The sequence below is a fragment of the Podarcis vaucheri genome (genome assembly GCF_965113315.1).
Source record: "Podarcis vaucheri genome assembly, chromosome: 8".
NCBI classification, from domain to species: Eukaryota; Metazoa; Chordata; class Lepidosauria; order Squamata; family Lacertidae; genus Podarcis; species Podarcis vaucheri.
The window spans coordinates 83883445-83902538 of record NC_138766.1 but is presented as its reverse complement, the minus strand read 5'-3'; the positions used below and the strand labels follow the sequence as shown (position 1 = coordinate 83902538).

The 19094-nt window shown below is 43.3% G+C and overlaps 1 protein-coding gene across 1 annotated transcript in view; it reads left to right on the top strand.

Moving 5' to 3' along the window:
• The window catches only part of KCNQ3 (potassium voltage-gated channel subfamily Q member 3), a 161400-nt gene that overhangs the window by 126373 nt on the left and 15933 nt on the right, over positions 1 to 19094 (top strand). Inside the window, exons 2-8 of the mRNA XM_082236029.1 lie at positions 8359 to 8449; positions 10904 to 11030; positions 11687 to 11859; positions 12843 to 12995; positions 14329 to 14439; positions 15372 to 15467; positions 16740 to 16843. Of these exons, the coding sequence (XP_082092155.1) occupies positions 8359 to 8449; positions 10904 to 11030; positions 11687 to 11859; positions 12843 to 12995; positions 14329 to 14439; positions 15372 to 15467; positions 16740 to 16843 (855 nt within the window). The remainder of the gene's footprint in view (positions 1 to 8358; positions 8450 to 10903; positions 11031 to 11686; positions 11860 to 12842; positions 12996 to 14328; positions 14440 to 15371; positions 15468 to 16739; positions 16844 to 19094) is intronic.

Genomic DNA, 19094 nt, shown 5'->3' with positions numbered 1-19094 from the left:
CCTGTAAATGCAAACTGAATCAACCCCCCCCCCAACATATGCTTAATTATCTCGTTGCCTGGTCTTGCTTTATTGAAAATTAAAAGCTTTGTAGAAGAGTCACGCTGCTCCTCTCTGTGCATGCTTGGAACTGATTGTGGAACCCAGAAGAGTTTGGCTGGAGAGGAATGGACTCAGTCTGTGCAAACTTTCTGTAGTGAAATCAAGAGGTTCTTTTTCCTATCCTTAGAGAAAACCTCATTTCATTCATAGCTGGATGTGATTACATCCACCCTACAGTAAGTTAACCACCTGGTAAGTGGTCATCTGCATTCATTCTTTGCCTTAGCTTTTAACGTTCCAAATCCCATGTCCCCTGTCGAGGGCGACAGACAAGATTTAGTGGGAATTTAGACTGCAAAATTAATAAAGCAGCCTAGCAATAATACTCTCTGTTGGAAGTTTGATAAAACTGTCCGCATTTGCAAATGTCAGGCTAAAGAGGAAGAATGCCTTTTGAAATATTAACATGTCAGCAGAGTGAATAGAAGTGTTGTATATTCTGTTGGAAATCATCGTTGCCCACCCCAGCGAAATGTTTCAGGAATATAATCAAAGCGGCTCTGGAGGAAGCTGATAGTCTCCTCTGAAGATTTCAACTTCAGACTTCTTCTGAAATATTGCTTGTTTACAGATGCTTGTTCCAGCTTCTCTGATGCTGATTAATTACTTACGAAAATATAGGATTGGAGACATTTTTACACAGGTAGAATACACGGGTTTATGTTGCTGAATTGTAAATCAGAGTCCCGGTGACGTGAAAAGCGACGCGTGGCTAATCCAAAGTTCACCTTCAGGAAGGGCATGAATCATCAGCTGCACATCCATCGCTCGCAATTCACATTCAGAAAAATGAATAATTGTTGAATGTGTGGCACAGAGCTACAAATCAGATGCAAGTCCTTGGTGCAAATCTCACCTCCATCAAAATTCCCCAGTTGGCCTTCTGCAAGCTCTGCTCATCCCCACAATGGCAGCAGATGAAGGATAAAACTGGTCTACCTTGTAAGGCTGCTGGAAAGACTGTTCTAAGAAAAAAGAAACTGCTCCTTTTCCCTTATGGGGTATCCAGCAGCCCTGTTTAGGGAAGCTTTTAATATTTAATAGGTTATTGTATTTTAGTGTTTTGTTGGAAGCTGCCCAGAGTGGCTTGGGGGACCCAGCAAGATGGGTGGGGTATAAATAAATCATCATCATCATCATCATCCAAGAGCCCGTATAGAGTCCTTAAGTGGGCCCCCTATCAGTAGGAGAAAATAACAGAGGCCAAGCAGAGCATATTGAGAAGAAAGCAGCTAGTAAGCCTGACCTATATTAAACTGTTGCAACAGGGTCCTCACTCACCACATGCAGGAGGGAGCAGGAACTCAGAACCATGGTGTGCCAGCCCTTATATAGACTTTTGAAATTGCCCACCCTAAAGCCCAAGACCACCCCCCTGAAACATCATACATACATCACAGAAGGAGGCGGTCTACAGCAGAGAAGGTGGTCTACAGCAGAGGAGGTGGTCTACAACAAAAATCCCATTTGCCAGGATACCTAATAATGGTCACTGATTGCATTACCTGGGCAGTCTGATGGTTAACTTGAATCCAGGTCACAGGCTCACCCCATTCACACACATATGCAGCCTTAAGCAAAAAGACAGGAATATCTGAGGTCATTGGGAGAGTCAAAATGGCTTTAGGATTGCTCTCCTGTACTATTTGAGACACATGGTTTATGTACTTAAGTATGTGTTTGCCTTGTACATTTGTGAACATTTAATTCATATTTGAGACCTTAGAATTCTCACAACAAGACAAACCAAGTGAAACCCTTTCAGTGCTACCTCCTACGTTGGAGGCAGTAAACTTTTGAATGATGGTTGCTGGGAATCCCAAGTGTGGAGAATGGGCATCGACAGTCTTTGCTCCTTTATGGATGCTTGAAGAGGGCTGTTGGGTCCAGAACTTACACAGGAGGTATAGAAAACTTATGTTGGTGGGCACTGAAGGGAATCAGAGTCCTACACTACCCAGAGGGTGGTGGGAAAGAGGGATAGCTCCCTCCATATTTTAGACCACATGAGCTTACTCCCTGGGAGCTCCTATATCTCCGTCTGACTACCTGGTTTTGCAGCCTGAGTGACATTGTCACAATCAATCAAATGGGTCTAGGTGTGCATGCCAAATGCAAAAATCTTGTTGCTTTTTTAAGAGAGAGAGAGAGAGAGAGAGAGAGAGAGAGAGAGAGAGAGAGAGAGATTTGTTTGTGTGCAATAGCCTGTGTTGATTGCATTGCAATCATATTTGCCAGGTATGGATAAAAAGAAGAAGAAAAGGACCATGAAAAATGCATTTGTGTCACCTTTTTGCCATTTAATATTGAAGATATCAGACAAATGGAGCTTGTAATCTTGTGAAATCTGAAACAGTGTGCCTGGGCTCATTTGAAAAGTTTAGCAAATAGAGACAAGGATGTTGGAAGTCAGCAGCTGGAAGCCGGATGAAAAATGGTGATTGGGCTGAGAGCTGAGTTCCCCATGTAGAGATTGCAGGGGAGAGAGCACAACCCAAATGCAGCTGCTGTCTTTGACATATAGAATTGTAGGGTTGGAAGGCACCCAAGGGTCATCTAGTCCAACTCCCTGCTGTGCAGGAATCACAGCTAAAGGATCCCTAACAGATGGCCATACAGCCTCTGTTTACCCAGGGAAGCTGATGGTTCCCACTCACGTGCAGGGCATTTTTACTAAGTCACCCCAGTTAAAGCCCTCCTTTTCTAGGAGATTTAACAATCTCCATCTCTCATCAGGGCAATTTGCTCAAATGTTATCTCATCATATTTTTTAGCGTAAGATCTGCAATGTAATTTTTACTGAAGATGCCAATCTGTGGGAATATCTATCTATCATCTATATTCCCACAGATTGGCATCTTCAGTAAAAATTACATCTATCTATCTATATCTATCTATCTATATCTATCTATCTATCTATCATCTATCATCTATCATCTATCATCTATCTATCTATCATCTATCTATCTATCTATCATCTATCTATCTATCTATCTATCTATCTCTATCTATCTATCTATCATCTATCTATCTAGCTATCATCTAGCTATCATCTATCTATCTATCTATCTATCTATCTATCTATCTATCTAGCTATCTAGCTATCATCTATCTATCATCTATCTATCTATCTATCTATCTATCTATCTATCTATCATCTATCTATCATCTATCATCTATCATCATCTATCTCTATCATCATCTATATATATCTATATCTATATCATCTATATCTATAGCTATATCATCTATATCTATATCTATCATCTACTACATTTCTTTTAGAGATGTATTTACTCAGCTCACGTTTCAAACTATCCCATATCTGACCAGTAAATTATTTAACAGGCCAACTAATGACCACTTTCTTGTCTTTTGTGGATCAGACCAGTTTGAATACATTGTGCAGTGTAATGTTCTCTTTATCACTCTTCATTTCCCTTGGGATATATTCCTATATACTTTACAGAGTTTCTTTTTTCTTTTTAAGAATGTAATTCGCATGATTTCAAAATTATCTGATGGAGAGAAGTTTGTTATCTATTGGGTAGCTTTTTATGCTCTAGCAAATAGAATGTTACAGACTACTTTTTTGACTTAATAGTGTCAACTGACAAGGGTTTTTGTTTTTATTTTTTAAGTGATTTGTGGTAACTACATCATTTTAGTATTTGATAATTTGCAGTTCTGAAAGTCGGTATGTTTTAGTTTTGTCTTGGGTTGTGTTCTTCTGTTGCTGTTTTGTGGTTGACAGTGTAATCGCCATTGGCTATATGACTGGTTGTTCACCAAGAGCTGTCCATGGTACTGATATAACCAGCCTTCCTTGCTCCCCGGACTTCTATGCAGGACCAGAGCAGGACAGATGGCTGTGTGGCTTTTTTCCTGCATCTTGTCATTCCAATGGGTTGTAAACTGCCCTGAGCACAGTTTAACATAGAAAGGTGGTGTACAAATTAAAAATGACATGAGGATGGGAAGAGACTAATACAAAGCATAGTGCTCCCACATGATGGTAAAGTGGGGAGAAGCTACAAAGTGCAAAGAATCTTGGTGATTGTTGTCATTGTATGAGAAGTTTCTTTGCTCTTGATCATGGTATAGAAGTACCATCACCGACTCCTAAAGTTCTCGTAGTTGGGTGTGGTCCATGAGAAGAGCTTGTGGCAGTGAGAAGGAGGCAAAGCTATGTGAAGGAAGTGGGTGGGAGGGCAGACTCCACATGGCCACACCAGCCACCTCACCAGTGCTGTTGTGTGACCCACACAGCCTTCCTCCAGATCAACAGAACTTGTGGAGATCATCTGTGAAGGAACCAGTCTGACAGTCTCGCCTGCATTGCAGAACGTAGGACTAAGAGATCCTTTAAGGCACTTCCAAATCTAGAGTTCTGTGATTCTAGGAAGCAAGCTGGAAATGGCATGCTGCCACTTGGCTCAACAATTTGGCACTCTAGCTTGCATGTGATAGGTACTGAAAAATACTTGGGAGTCGAGTGTGGATTTCATGCTCTTTATTCAACTCATAGTAGTGAGGAATGGAGGTTTCCCTGGACTGTCTGCTTTATATACATTATTTACACAATGGGCCCCACGTGATTGGCTAATTCCGGGATTCTCCTGTAGACCAATCAGGTTGAGGATTCACTTCCACCTGGAGTGGGATTGGGTGGCTCCTGCAGACCAATCAGACTGCTGCATTCTGGATCCTATTGTTCTAGGACCAATCAGACTGCTGCATTCTGAATCCTATTGTTCTAGGACCAATCAGACTGCTGCAATTTGTATCCTATTCAACTCAGTACATAACAGGTATGTAATCTAAGCATGCTCATTGCTTGGTTCTCACAAGGTGGAGCCTGTGGACAGGTTGAGATGATGCAGGTCCAGCAAGCAGTTAGGGATGGAGGGAAAGATGAGCAGGAAACGAACAGGTGGTGTTTGAGTTTCAGACCTTACCTCCCATTAGTTCTGCCAGGCCTTTGGTCAGGGTTCAGTCTGACTCATTTTCTCTTTGTATAAGAACAAGCACGAAGGAGCTTCCCAGCCTGATCACAGGTGCTTATAATATCAGTGGAAACAGTTGGTAACCGCCTTCAATTTTAACCTGAAGATTGCCACTTGTCCAGTTTTAATTTTAATTTGTTTGAATTAATTGTGGGATGTATCTTAATTTATTAATTGCTTGTTTTTATGTATTGTCTAACTTGTATGATTTTAGCTGCTCTGAGCCCGGCTTTGGCTGGGGAGGGTGGTGTATAAATAAATTTATTCTTATTATTATTAAACAAAAGCAGCTTGATGCAGGCTTTTCAGTACCATGGACAGGGCTCAGCAAGTAAAGATGTTGTTCCAATGAAAGCTCAGTCCCAACTGAGCCCTTTCATATTTTCTGGACTTGACTCTAGCTCCATCCACTTTTTGAGGACTGCAAAACCTTAAAGAGTCAGCCCAGCACTCTGTGGCCTCTTCATATTTTCTCACCCACCGTATTTTCCTGGTTCAGCCAACGGGATCTGTGAGGCGTGGGTCTGTTGAGTGAAAATGACAGTCCTCCAGTGTGACTAAGGATGAGGACTACAGTCATGGGTTATTGCAGACTCAGGGGTTGTCTCCTCAATCTGCTCCACTAATCCCCCACTCTCTGTGTCTGAGCTGCTGGCAATTGGGGCCATGGCACCCATAGAGTGCAATATGATGCTACTGACTTTTTGCGTCCTCAAAGTCTGCCCACATGGTCAAATTCCTGGGTTTTACCCAGACAGAAAAATTGGGAAATTAGCCCACAGGTAGCTACAGGGCCAGAGTTGGATTGCTGCATTTTGCCTGATCAGTTAGCAGCACTTTTGGAAACTCACCAAGCAATAGTGGCAATCCATATAATGGCCAGCTATATATGTTACGACTGATGTACAGAGGTTCTTCAATCCTGAGCCAAAAGATTTTGGCTTGAATTTTTGATGGGAGGGCCAATACTCCCAGCAAAATTCAGGGATTGGGCGGGGGGGGGGAGATTAACTGCCTCTGAAGTTCCTTCTTGAGGTCAGAACTCCCTCCGCTGAAAAAGAAGGGTGGCATATGAACAATAATAACAACAACAGTCCTCAGGAGCAATGATGATGTAATGTCATATTGGAAGTAGTTCCTGATGGAAAAATTGTGCTCATCCAAAAGCAACCCCAATGAGCTTCAGAGTGGTCGACGTGCTCATGTGTTGCCCCCCAACTTTCCAAACCCCCATCAGCCACATTAAGGTGGGGTGATCGTGGCTCCACAATGAACAGTCATAACATGTAGATGGATCATAAGGAGGTCAAAGCAGTTATGGTTCTCTTTTATATATATATACATTCTATTGTTTTTTTTTTAACATATCATTTCCAACAATCATATAACATAACTTCGTATATTATACAATGTTTTAGAGTTCTGTCAACACCTCTGATGATTTTTTTATCTTTATCACTTATTCTGCATTTCTTAATTTCTCTATTACTCTTAATTATCATTAACTAATAATTCTTCTTATAGTCTTTCTTGCAATATTTCCTTCCTTCTTCTATTTTTTCCCTTTTTTATGTTTTGCAATTTCATTACTCTTGCTTTTATTTAGTTGGGAATGCTCTGTAGTGGATTGGCTAAGCCAGAAGAAATATATTTTTAATACCTTTATTAATTGGATTTAAAACAATTATGGTTCTCGAGTTAAAATGTTGACCAGCAGAAATGGGAGATCGGCAGGTTTAGCTGACAGTTACTTTTTAAAAAACATTCTTTGTAATTCTTGGGATTTGATACCCCCCCCTCACTTATCTTATATTTCTTTTCTTGGCCAAGGCAAACAGAGCTGGAAAATCACTTTGTTCCTTAAGTGCATAGACATTTGCTGCCTCCCTGTGGACAAAGCACAGCACTTCCTCTTTTCCTTGTGTGGACTGGAGAAGGAGGAAATCTAAAGATTCACAAATCTCTCTCTCTTGCCCCCCCTTTTCCTACAAGCATCATTCTTTTTTTCCATAGATAGACAAATCTATGGGTGAAAACTCAAATGGCTATTACAGACCACTAGAGCCCATGCATGAAGAAAGTATGGCATAATGAGGGATGTTTTGAAATGACATTGGTGTTCTTTACTGGCACAATTCTATAGTGCTAGATCAAAATTTCAGATCTATAGCCGAAGGAGTGCGAACTCTCACATTGTTTTATTTAAAAAACTTTTAAAATTCAAAATTAAAACAAAATATATTATCCAGAGACATATCACCCTTATCCCCCCATTTTTCCTCCCTCCCCCTCCCTCCCCCCACAGAACCCACCCACCCCCACGCCCGACTTCCCTCAGTTCCAGTCTTTGATTTCTCTAAAAATGCTGTTTTCTGCATGTTATACAGTTGTATAGATCCTCAAACTATTTAGCTGATCATTATCAATAAAAAGTTTGTGAATGTTTATTCAAAACCAGCCAAGGAGTCCAGTTTGCTTTGTTGCGTCTTCAAATACCGTACTTTGTAAAGGGTTCCCATTCATCTTTAAACTCACAGTTATCCTTGTCCCGTAGTTTGTATGTCAGTTTTGCCAGTTCTGCATAGTCCGTCAATTTTTCTTGCCATGATTCTTTAGTTGGGGTTTCTTCAGTCTTCCATCCTTGTGCTATTAAAACTCTCATGGTCGTTGTCACATTCATGAAGATGTTTTTCAGCTTTTTTGGCAGATCTTTCCCTACCATCCCTAACAAAAACGCTTCAGGTTTTTTTTAACAAATGTTAAATGGAACATTTTCTTCAATTTGTTGTATATCATTTCCCAATTTTTTTAAATCACCTTACAATCCCACCACGTATGATAAAATGTCCCCTCCTTTTCCTTACACTTCCAACATATATTTGAACTAGTTTTGTACATTATCCCTAACTGCACTGGTGTCGTGTACCATCTGTACATCATCTTCATGTTCAAACCTCTCACATTGACCTGCCTGGGTGTTAAGATCAACAGGGAAGTCTGTTCCCAGGGCTACTGCCCTCTGTGAAGTGACCCATTTCCTTGGAGAAAGAATTGAGTGCCTGGCTTGTGAGAATCTCTTGGGCAGTGAATGCCCACTTGTTTTGCAGGCAGGCCAATCCGTTTAATTGCCTTTGCATCCCAAATCAAAGGCACCCTACATTCTTGGTACAAGAGTCTCCTAGAGGACTACACACTGAACAAACATCTCCTAACATTCTGTTTTCCTTTTTTTATCTATCTCTTGTTCTAGGTTTCTGATAGTCCTTGGTTGCTTGATTCTAGCTGTTCTGACAACATTCAAGGAATACGAAACTGTTTCAGGAAACTGGCTTCTGCTGTTGGTAAGTTCAGGTGCTTACTTGGGATGGTGGAAAGGAAGAGGATACTCTACTATCGGTGCAAATGGTGCCAGCAGCCACTGGAGCTCACCTGGCTTCCCAATGTGGGCGTTGCTGTCAGGAACAGAGAGATAGAACAGGAGGGGCAAGGCAGTGGGAAGGACAGTGGTTCCAACATCATGCCAACCTTTCTTCTGCCTTGCCTTTCCTCCTCTCAGTTACAGGCAGCAACATCCCTGTTGGGAAGCCGAGTGGACAATGTCTCCCAGCTCTGCAAACCTCTCCTGGGTGGCACCTTATAGGTTAACAAGTCAGCCGCCTTGAGTCCCGTCAGCGAAATAGGTGGGGTATGAATGAATGAATAAAATGGCATAGGTTTCATGGGTTCTCAAAGGTGTGGCACACCACACAGGTGAGGCAGGAAAATCATAGGATTGTAAAGGTGGAAGGGACCTCAAGGGTCATTGAGTCCGACCCCCTGCAATGCAGGAAACTCAGCTAAAACTTCCATGACAGATGGCCATCTAACCTCTGTTTAAAGACCTCCAAGGAAGGAGAGGGTGGCAAGTGTGGCAGGTAGATTCAAGGGCAACAATGGAAACATTTAATCATTTCAGTGAGGTGTATTATCTATGTATATCTCTATCTATCTATCATCTATCTATCTATCTATCTATCTATCTATCTATCTATCTATCTCTATCATCTATCTATATCTATCTATCTATCATCTATATCTATCTATCTATCTATCTATCTATCTATCTATCTATCATCTATCTATCTATCTATCATCTATCTATCTATCTATCTATCTATCTATCTATCTATCATCTATCTATCTATCTATCTATCTATCTATCATCTATCATCTATCATCTATCATCTATCTATCATCTATCATCTATCTATCTATCTATCTATCTATCTATCTATCTATCTATCATCTATCTATCATCTATCTATCTATCTATCTATCTATCATCTATCATCTATCATCTATCATCTATCATCTATCATCTATCTATCTATCTATCTATCTATCTATCTATATCTATCTATCATCTATCTATCTATCATCTATCTATCATCTATCTATCTATCTATCTATCTATCTATCTATCTATCATCTATCATCTATCATCTATCATCTATCATCTATCTATCTATCTATCTATCTATCTATCTATCTATCATCTATCTATCTATCATCTATCATCTATCTATCTATCATCTATCTATCTATCATCTATCTATCATTTATCTATCTATCTATCTATCTATCTATCATCTATCTATCTATCATTTATCTATCATCTATCTATCATCTATCTATCATCTATCTATCTATCTATCTATCTATCTATCATCTATCATCTATCTATCTATCTATCATCTGTCATCTATCTATCTATTTATCATCTATCTATTTATCATCTCTCTCTCTCTCTCTCTCTCCCTACCTACCTATCATCTATCTATTATCTATCTATCTATCATCTATCTATCTATCTATCTATCTATCATCTATCTATCTATCTATCTATCTATCATCTATCATCTATCATCTATCATCTATCTACCAATCAAAAGCAGTATTCACACCTCTCTTCAAGACCATTGGCCTCTGCAGTTCTCCACGACATATTGTTGGGAACAGGGATTTTCAACTCTGACAACCATGAAAGATCAGAAAAGAGAAAGGTTTCTTTGTGCTGATGAGGAGATGGGAGTTTCTCCCAAAATAGACCTAATATAAATGAGATTACATGGCAAAAGTGAGCTCACACCTCTCACAGAGTCTGTATGCATACTTAAGGTACACATGTAAGAGACTCATTTATTATGGGAACGATTAATGTTCTTACGTAGCTGCATTGTTTTATACTTGCTAGATGTCCCACAACCATATTATAAAGTAGCAGTTCCATGTCATACATCAAGCACTGCTAGGAGTTGCTTCTTCTTGTTTTCCAATAAAAAAATTCAGTGTGGCGCGAACAAATTTTTATTCTGAAAGTGTGGCCCATAGAGAATAAAAGTTTGAGAACCATCATTCTAGAGCAGTGGTTCTCAACCTGTGGGTCTTCAGATGGACTACAACTCCCATTGTCCCTGAGCTGTGGCCTTGCTAGCTAGCAGTGATGGGAGTTGTAGTCCAACAACATCTGGGGACCCACAGGTTGAGAAAGGCTGTTCTAGAGGATGCACAGCAGGGGTCATGAGTGTTGTGACTTGGAATGTTGTATGGCCTAGAGAAAGTCCTACGGGCCAGATAGGGGGACACCTTTGCCCCCCACCCAGCCCAAGGTTCCCCCATCCCTACCTGACCTTACTTGCTCTCAGCAAATTTCTCCTTCCAACGATTTCTTTCAGAAGCTATGACTTTTCGCAACCCTGCGATGTGTGCATTTGCTAATATACGTTGTTTGGTTACTTGCTTCCCATTCTGCGTAGGAAACCTTTGCCATTTTCATCTTTGGAGCAGAGTTTGCCTTAAGGATCTGGGCTGCTGGCTGCTGCTGTCGGTACAAAGGATGGCGAGGGAGGTTGAAGTTTGCCAGGAAACCTTTGTGTATGTTGGGTAAGTACAAGCCTTTCCAGGGGACACAGGTGGCGGTGTGATCTAAACCACTGAGCCCCTTGGGCCTGCTGATCAGAAGGTCGGCGGTTTGAATCCCGGCGACAGGGTGAGCTCCCATTGCTCTGTCCCAGCTCCTGCTGACCTAGCAGTTCGAGAGCACTCCAGTGCAAGTAGATATCACTGTGGTAGGAAGGTAAATGGTATTTCCACACGCTCTGATTTCCGTCATGGTGTGTCCCATTGAACCAGAAGCGGTTTAGCAGTTTAGGCCACATGACCTGGAAAGCTGTCTATGGACAAATGCCGGCTCCCTCGGCCTGAAAGCGAGATGAGCACCGCAACCCCATAGTCACCTTTGAATGGACTTAACCACCCAGGGGTTCTTTGCCTTTTTTTTTTTAACCACAAGCCTTTCCATTGCTTTTCTTTGTGGTTCTCTATTGCTTTGCAGGGTTGGGGACTGGGTCAAACAAACCACGAAAGGCAATTCTTCACTCCCAAGGCTTTCAATATCTACCAGTTCTTGTACCTGTCTCTACTTCATTCTTGAGGTTCTTGTAAAGTGCTCAAACCTTCCCATCTCTGTTTTTGAAGGAGACAAGACAGGTTTTCTTCCTTATCTGAGAAAGATCTTACTTTAATTTTTTGCTCCACAGATATCTTTGTACTGATTGCCTCTGTGCCGGTAGTGGCTGTTGGCAACCAGGGCAACGTTCTGGCCACGTCGCTGAGAAGCCTCCGTTTCCTTCAGATTCTGCGAATGTTGCGGATGGACAGAAGAGGAGGAACCTGGAAGCTCCTGGGCTCTGCCATTTGTGCACACAGCAAAGTAAGAAAGGACTGTGGGGCTGGAAGAAGAAGGGCCTCAGACTGTGAAGGCAGGGGCTGGGTCAGTTTATACGGGGAGAGGTGGTCTTTGAAGTATTGCGGTCCTGAGGCATTAAAGGCTGTTTCGGTCAAAACCAGCACTTTGAATTGGGCCCAGAAACTAATTGGCAGCCAGGCTGTCAGGGATCATTTGGCAGAGAAGGGGGGAGAGACCGGAATGTACAGAGAGCCGCCTACTTTGATGAGCAGCTGCACTTCGTCAGAGGGAGAAGAAGAGGGACTGTCAGGAAACACGGAAAATGAGAGGGAGGGAGATCCAAAGGCTGCTATAGTAGAGAGAAAGGAGCAGTCTCCGGTGCTTAGGTTTTCACGTAAGGAGAGGAGGAATAGGGGGTGGGGGGTCTCAGGAAGTTTCTCTGCTGGAGGGGGAACAGGCATGAGCCACTTCCGGCAACTGATAGTGACTGAGGCAGACATGCTTTCAAGAGCTCCATACTGTACATAGTTTTGGACTTAATAAATCTTGTAAAGACACACTGGAATCCCGGGCTGTTATCTTGGCAACCACCCACATATCACTCTGACACAGGCCATAATTGGTGTTATATGCTAGGGCTGCCATATTTCAAAAAGTGAAAATCTGGACAGAAAAATTGCTTTTCCCCCCTGCAAAAATTGACATTTTTGGGAGCTATTTCTGAGGAAAATCAGCAAAAACGACACTGCCTACATGGGCTGCCATATGTCCAGATTTTCCTTGACATTTCACCGATTTCTGCCCAGAAACTGCTTGTGGCTGCAGTATTCCGGATATGTCTGGGAAATTCCAGACATATGGCAACCCTATTATATGCTCAAACCATCTCGCCCTGGTGAGCAATAACTATTGGGTCTCCTGAACTAGGAATGTCCTGGTCTGAGGCCAAGATCTGGCCCAGTCAGGAACTTTGCTTTCTATCTTACAGCAGTGTATTTCCCTCTTAGGAACTCATCACTGCCTGGTACATCGGGTTCCTGACCCTTATCCTCTCCTCATTCCTGGTTTACCTGGTGGAGAAAGATGTGCCTGAAAAAAACGAGGAAGGGAAGGAAAAAAGGGAGTTTGAAACCTATGCTGATGCCCTTTGGTGGGGACTGGTCAGTATCCACAGGGGTTATGCGGGCTGATGTTGCTTAGAGGTGGTTCATCTGAATGTTCTGGGGTCCTTTAGCATTTTAATGCTAGCCGTTATTCAGCTTGGGTTGCATTGTGAAAAGGGAAGGCAAAGGAAGGGAGGATGATGGAAGCTTGGAGCATCCAATTCCAGTCTCTTCAAACAGGGCTGGGAAACCTCTAACTTGCTGAGGGCCAGATCCCCTTGGAGTAACCTGTCGGGGGCCGCATGCTGACATTGGGTGGAATGAAAACCAGAAATGGGGAGATACATAAAATGAGGTTGGGGGGCTAGCTAGAGGCTACTTGTGCCACAGGTTGCCCACCTGTACCTTAAAAGAACCAAAAAGTGTTTCCTGCAACACCTTCCAGGTTCATTGAAAATGTTATTGCACATGCATAGGGGAAATGGTGGAGGCCGTCAAGTAAAGCCAATTCCAACTTGAAAAGATGCAGCAATGGAGGCCCCATCCACACAACATTTAAAGCAGCATCATACCACTTTATATAGTTGAAGATTCTCCCAAAGAATTTGGGAACTGTAGTTAAGGGTGTTAGAATTCCTGCTCCGTGATTGCAGTCATGGGATTGTTGTCTTTCACATGACGGTGTATGTTTTGACTCCACAGAGTGGGAAGTGATGGAGACAGGATGTTTGTGTTACTGTGTTCCGTGAAGTGGGACTATTGTCCTTTGCTTTTTCTCTTTGCTGTCTGATGCTAGAGAGAGAGGGAGCCATGTTGCAGTGCTCCGTGTGCGTTTATATGTAAATAAAGTAGATTAGCCAAAATGCTGAGTTGCTGAGGTCTGTCACGCAAGCTGCGAAGACTCTGTGGATCCCTAAGTGTGCCGATGTCTGTTGGCATCGGTCTCTGTGATGTTCGGGCTGAAGAAAGCTTTTGAAGCTCCTGAACGATTGACCAGGAGGGAGAGGACATGCCAGTCAGGCATGTGTTTCTGCCAGGAGTGTAGGACGATGGCCTCACAAAGGGTTCTGAGGTTTGTTAGGAGACCCCTTCCAGAGTCACAGTTTCTAGAGTGGTTTAACATTCAATCTTTCATCACAGGGAACTCTGAGAACTGTAGAGGGGAAACAGGGGTCTCAGAACAACTCTTGGCATCTTAACAAACTACAGTTCCCAGGATTATTTGCTAGGGGGGCGGGGAGAAAGAGCCATGCCTGTTGAAATGATATGGCCTTAAACACTGGGTGTGTATGGGACTGAGGAGTGGCATTACGGAGTTGGAAAGTGCAAGAAATCATTGTCCTTGCCCATTTGTCTTTCTTACAGACTGTCCCAAACCTTCTCCCCACAGATTACGCTAGCAACCATCGGCTATGGCGACAAGACACCCAAAACATGGGAGGGACGCCTCATAGCAGCAACATTCTCTCTTGTTGGAGTTTCCTTCTTTGCTCTTCCAGCTGTAAGTTCTGCCGGTGGACTCGTGAGAGAAGGCATGGGGGAACAGGTTGGGAATGGGGCGGGTGACGTCGCTCCTGGTGACCCTTAGAGGCGGCTAGATATTTCAAGTGTTCCAATCAAAGCCCCCATCCCACAAAAAACCCACCCAATGCAGATATCCACCTCATCCTCTCCCTTCCTCAGAAGAGGCTCTAGTTCCACCAATGGGGGCTCCTCTGCCTTCCGCCCCCCACACCAGCCACCACTAGGGAGTAGCACCTCAACAGGTCTTTTGCATTTTTGGGGGTGGAGGGGGCAGGTCCATAAATAGCAACACCCTAGTGGTCCCGGGCCCTAAGGAAGTCAGATTAGCCTTAACCAGAGCCAGGGCCTTTTCAACACTGGCTCCGGCCTGGTGGAACGCTCTGTCTCATGAGAATAGGGCCCTGCAGGATCTGATTCCTTTCCACAGGGCCTGTAAGACAGAGTTGTTCTGCCTGGCCTTTGGCTTGGAGTCAATTTGATTCCCTCCCCCTCTTTCTTTTTTCTTTTCCTTTCTCCTCCTGCGATGAGGCTACATTTTAATATTTTAATGTTTCAATATTTTAATGTTGTATTTTAATGTTGTTTTTAAGTTGTATTCATTCAACTTATTTTTATTATTGCTTGTTAGCCGCCCTGAGCCCGGCCTTGGCTGGGGAGGGTGGGGTATAAATAAGTTATTATTATTATTGTTGTTGTTATCATCATCATCATCATAACAAAGGCTTAAGCTTTGAGACGCTGCCCTTAACTCCATCACCTCTCACTGCCCAGGACAGTCTTGGTTCCAACTTCCCCACCATTTTCAAACCCCAGGGAGAAGCTGTCTCCCGTTTTGCCCTCGGTCTGACATTTCCATTTTCAACAGGATGATGACGATGATGATGATGATTTGCCCAACTTTGCTTTCAGGGCATTTTGGGTTCAGGACTCGCTCTGAAAGTGCAGGAGCAACACCGCCAGAAACATTTTGAGAAAAGAAGAAAGCCTGCAGCAGAACTCATACAGGTTGGGATTCATCATGCCTGCTTTGAAACACACACAGTTTGCAGCTCTTTGAAAACTGCCCTCTTCCAGGTCTCGTGGCAGAGAAGCCACAGAGGAGGGGTTGGCCTTTACGAAACCCTTCCAGCTTTAACTAGAAGAAAGGATCACTGGCTGGACTGAAAGTTCTCCAATGAGAACTTTTTGGGGAAATTTGGGGAAGGGGGTATTTGGAGGGCAAAAGCGGGGTAGGAGTTGCCTTCCTTCTATTGCATTTTTTGGGGTGGAGGGGGCAGGGACAAAGCTCACCAGTGCCCCTCTTGGAACCTAGTGGTCATGGGTTGGGCTTTTTTGTGTGGAAAGGGCAGGATTGCAGTGGTAGAGCATCTTCTTAGCATGCACAAGTTCTCGGGTTCAGTGGCATGCACCCTGCCTGAAACCCTAGAGAGCCTCTGCCAACCAGTGTGAGCTAAATGGGTCAAGGGAGAGCTCCCTATATTCCTGTGTTCTTACCAGGAGGTCATGGAATGATAGTACGTTGTGATATACAGAATTGGACAGATCCCTGTGCCTCTGTCCTATGTGTGGCCTAGGACCCACATACCTACGGGACCGCATCTCCTGGTATGCCCCACGGAGGAATTTAAGGCCCAGAAATGACAACATTTTGGAGGTCCCAGGTCGCAAGGTGGTTAGATTTGTCTCAACTAGGGCCAGGGCCTTTTCAGTACTGGCCTCGACTTGGTGGAACACTCTGTCACAAGAGACTAGGGCCCTGCGGGACTTGACATCTTTCCGCAGGGCCTGCAAGACAGAGCTGTTCCGCCCGGCCTTTGGTTTGAACTCAGTCTGACTATTATATTTCCCTCCCCTTATGGACTGGATTTATTGGCTACTTTTAAAATGAGGCTGCATTTTAAATTGCATTTTAACATGAATTTTAAATTGTCCCCCCCCCCATTATGTTTTTACTGTGATTTTATTGGTGTTTGCCGCCCTGAGCCTGGCTCTGGCTGGGGAGGGTGGGGTATAAATAAAATGTATTATTATTATTATTATTATTATTATTATTATTATTATTATTATTATTATTTATTAACCACAAACAGCCCTAAAACCTTGGACTGCTTGGCTGGGGAGGGGTCAGGGCAAACCACCTCTTACATCTTGTCTCATCGTCTGGCTCCTGGGCGCAAAAGCATTCATTCACCAGTTGCATTTGCTCATAGGCACAACATGCACCCCAGTCGTTCCCCTTCTTCTCCTAACCATATTGCTCCTCTTGTGTCCCTTTAGGCTGCCTGGAGGTACTATGCTACTAATCCCAATAGGCTGGACCTCGTTGCCACTTGGAGGTTTTATGAATCAATTGTGTCATTCCCATATTTCAGGCAAGTCTTGTGCTTTGAGACATCCTCCCAGATCAATCAGCACGGCCTGTTTCGTGGTAATGGAACAGGAGACCAGAGTGTTACGAAAGGGGCAGCTTTGTTGAGAGCAGGCAGAGAAGATTGTGTATCCTGTAATGTATGCATACCAGGGGCGGGGAACCTCCTGGCCCTTCCAGGCCTATCTGGCCCTTGGGAATCTTCCCAGGTCATGCCCCTTCCCAGACCACACCCTCGCAGACTGCTTTTGCCTGACTGCAATGCTTTCTTGAACTGTGATCATGACTGGAAGTGACTGTGTTCGCCTGGAAGGAGGGTGGAGAAATATGTGGCGTGTGGGCACGTGTGAGGAAACCTCCGACTTTGGTTGAATTACAACTCCCATAATCCCTGGTCATCGGCCATGTTGGCTTGGGCTGATGGGAGTTGGAGTCCAACATCACCAGGAGAGGAATGAGGTTCCACATCCCCGTGATAAATAAACATTATCACTTACCAATATGTCCCCTGAGAAGCACATGTAGGATTCTTATGCGTCAGGTGGCAGGACCAAAAGCACTTAGAAATGCCTTTGCATGGCTTGAAGCTAATGCTTGGCATTTCCTGCTAAATTTAACAGCTACCTCCTTTCTCCTTGCTTTTCTCCCATTGCTTTCAATTCTCCAAAAGGAAAGAGCCAGTGGATGGGACCAGGTATGTAATCAATATCTTCAGCTTCCTATGGTCGTGCATTCATTTGTTGTATGTTCAGATGGAGGAACGCAAATCCAGCCCCGCTATTATGACTTTTAACTGGTTTGTAATGGGCTAAGTAGGTTTGAGTAGTCTAAGTCTGTTTGTTTGTCCAGATGACAAAAAACGGACTGTCTGGGTAGCATAATCACGGATTAGCATTTGACCTGTTGCTGCAGTAATTATTTTAAGCAAAAGGGACATCAGTACCTTTGATCTGATAGCAGAATGGTCTTAATTTGCTACATGCGCAGGCTTTAATGAATTGGCGCGTACTAATAATTCTCAAAAAGAACAACAGCGTAATTGATTTATCGTTGTTTGTCATGTTCATAGTGGGGGAAATTAATAAGCAAAAGAGAACAAATCAAAGCCGCCAATTGCAACCTCAGTTCTCCGAGTGCTGGAAAAACTGCAACATTCGTGCATGAGAACGAAGGCTTAGAGGAATCTTAAGTAAAGCAGATATGAATATTGAGGAGTGTGTGTGAGAAGCCTCAGCAGGATAGTGAGGTGAGGACCCTCCGAAAAGCTGCCCAGTCAGGATGGAGCAAGCGAAGTGGCGAAGTGTATTGTTGGGGTGAAGTAATAGGAAACCACTTCAGAGCGGGGGATAGAATGGAGAACCCTGAACAGACCCACTCCATACTGCAATATTCTGTTACATCTCCCACTTCTTTGTATCAATGTCAATAGTACCACATTTGTCTTCCAACCTTCCTGGGCAATACCATTTCAGATTCTAGGTGGAATTGCTCATTTAAATTCTCCCCAGACATAGAAAGCTAGCACCTCAGGGCTAGACCTACTGAATTTCTTTCCAGATGTATTTAACTCTATGGCCACTTCCATAAGCAGCATCAAGGACTGATTCTTAGATCATGATACAGCATAGCAGCTGTAATGCATGAGAGTGCTTATCAAATGGAGTAGCCCTTATGGGATGTGGAATGGTCATGTCCCCTGTGCACATTTCTGGTCAAGGTGAGGGTGACCTATATGGTAAGCAGCCCTAAATGTTATGGCACCATGACTGCATATTCATCCATTCCCATATTGGGTACAAAAACCAGCCCCTAGTGTGCTGTTTCTCATTCGTTTTTTGGTGTCTGACATGAACCTGTTTTTAAATGGGACCTGAGACAGTTTGCAATGATCTGCTTTAGTTTATGTAAGATGTATTGGCAGAATGTTAAATAATAGATTCTTACGCTTAGAAAACAAGCCGAACAAGCCATTTACTGCATCAACAGCATGTGGTTAGGTCCAAAGGTGTCCTTGCAGCAATAGAAAGAGTCCATCTGTTGTAGAAAGATTCTTTCCACAGGAGCAAGAAATTCCTTGGGTCCAACCCAAGTCTCCAAGCAGCAACCAGCTATGTCATGGCATGAGAAAGTGTTTTGAATGAGAACATGATGATCTGTGATGGGGATACATCTTGGCGCGGTCACATAGCCAGTTCTCAGCTGGGAAGGTATCTCAAATCATAGAATTGTAGAGTTCAAAGGGAGTCGGTATGGGGATTGATCCT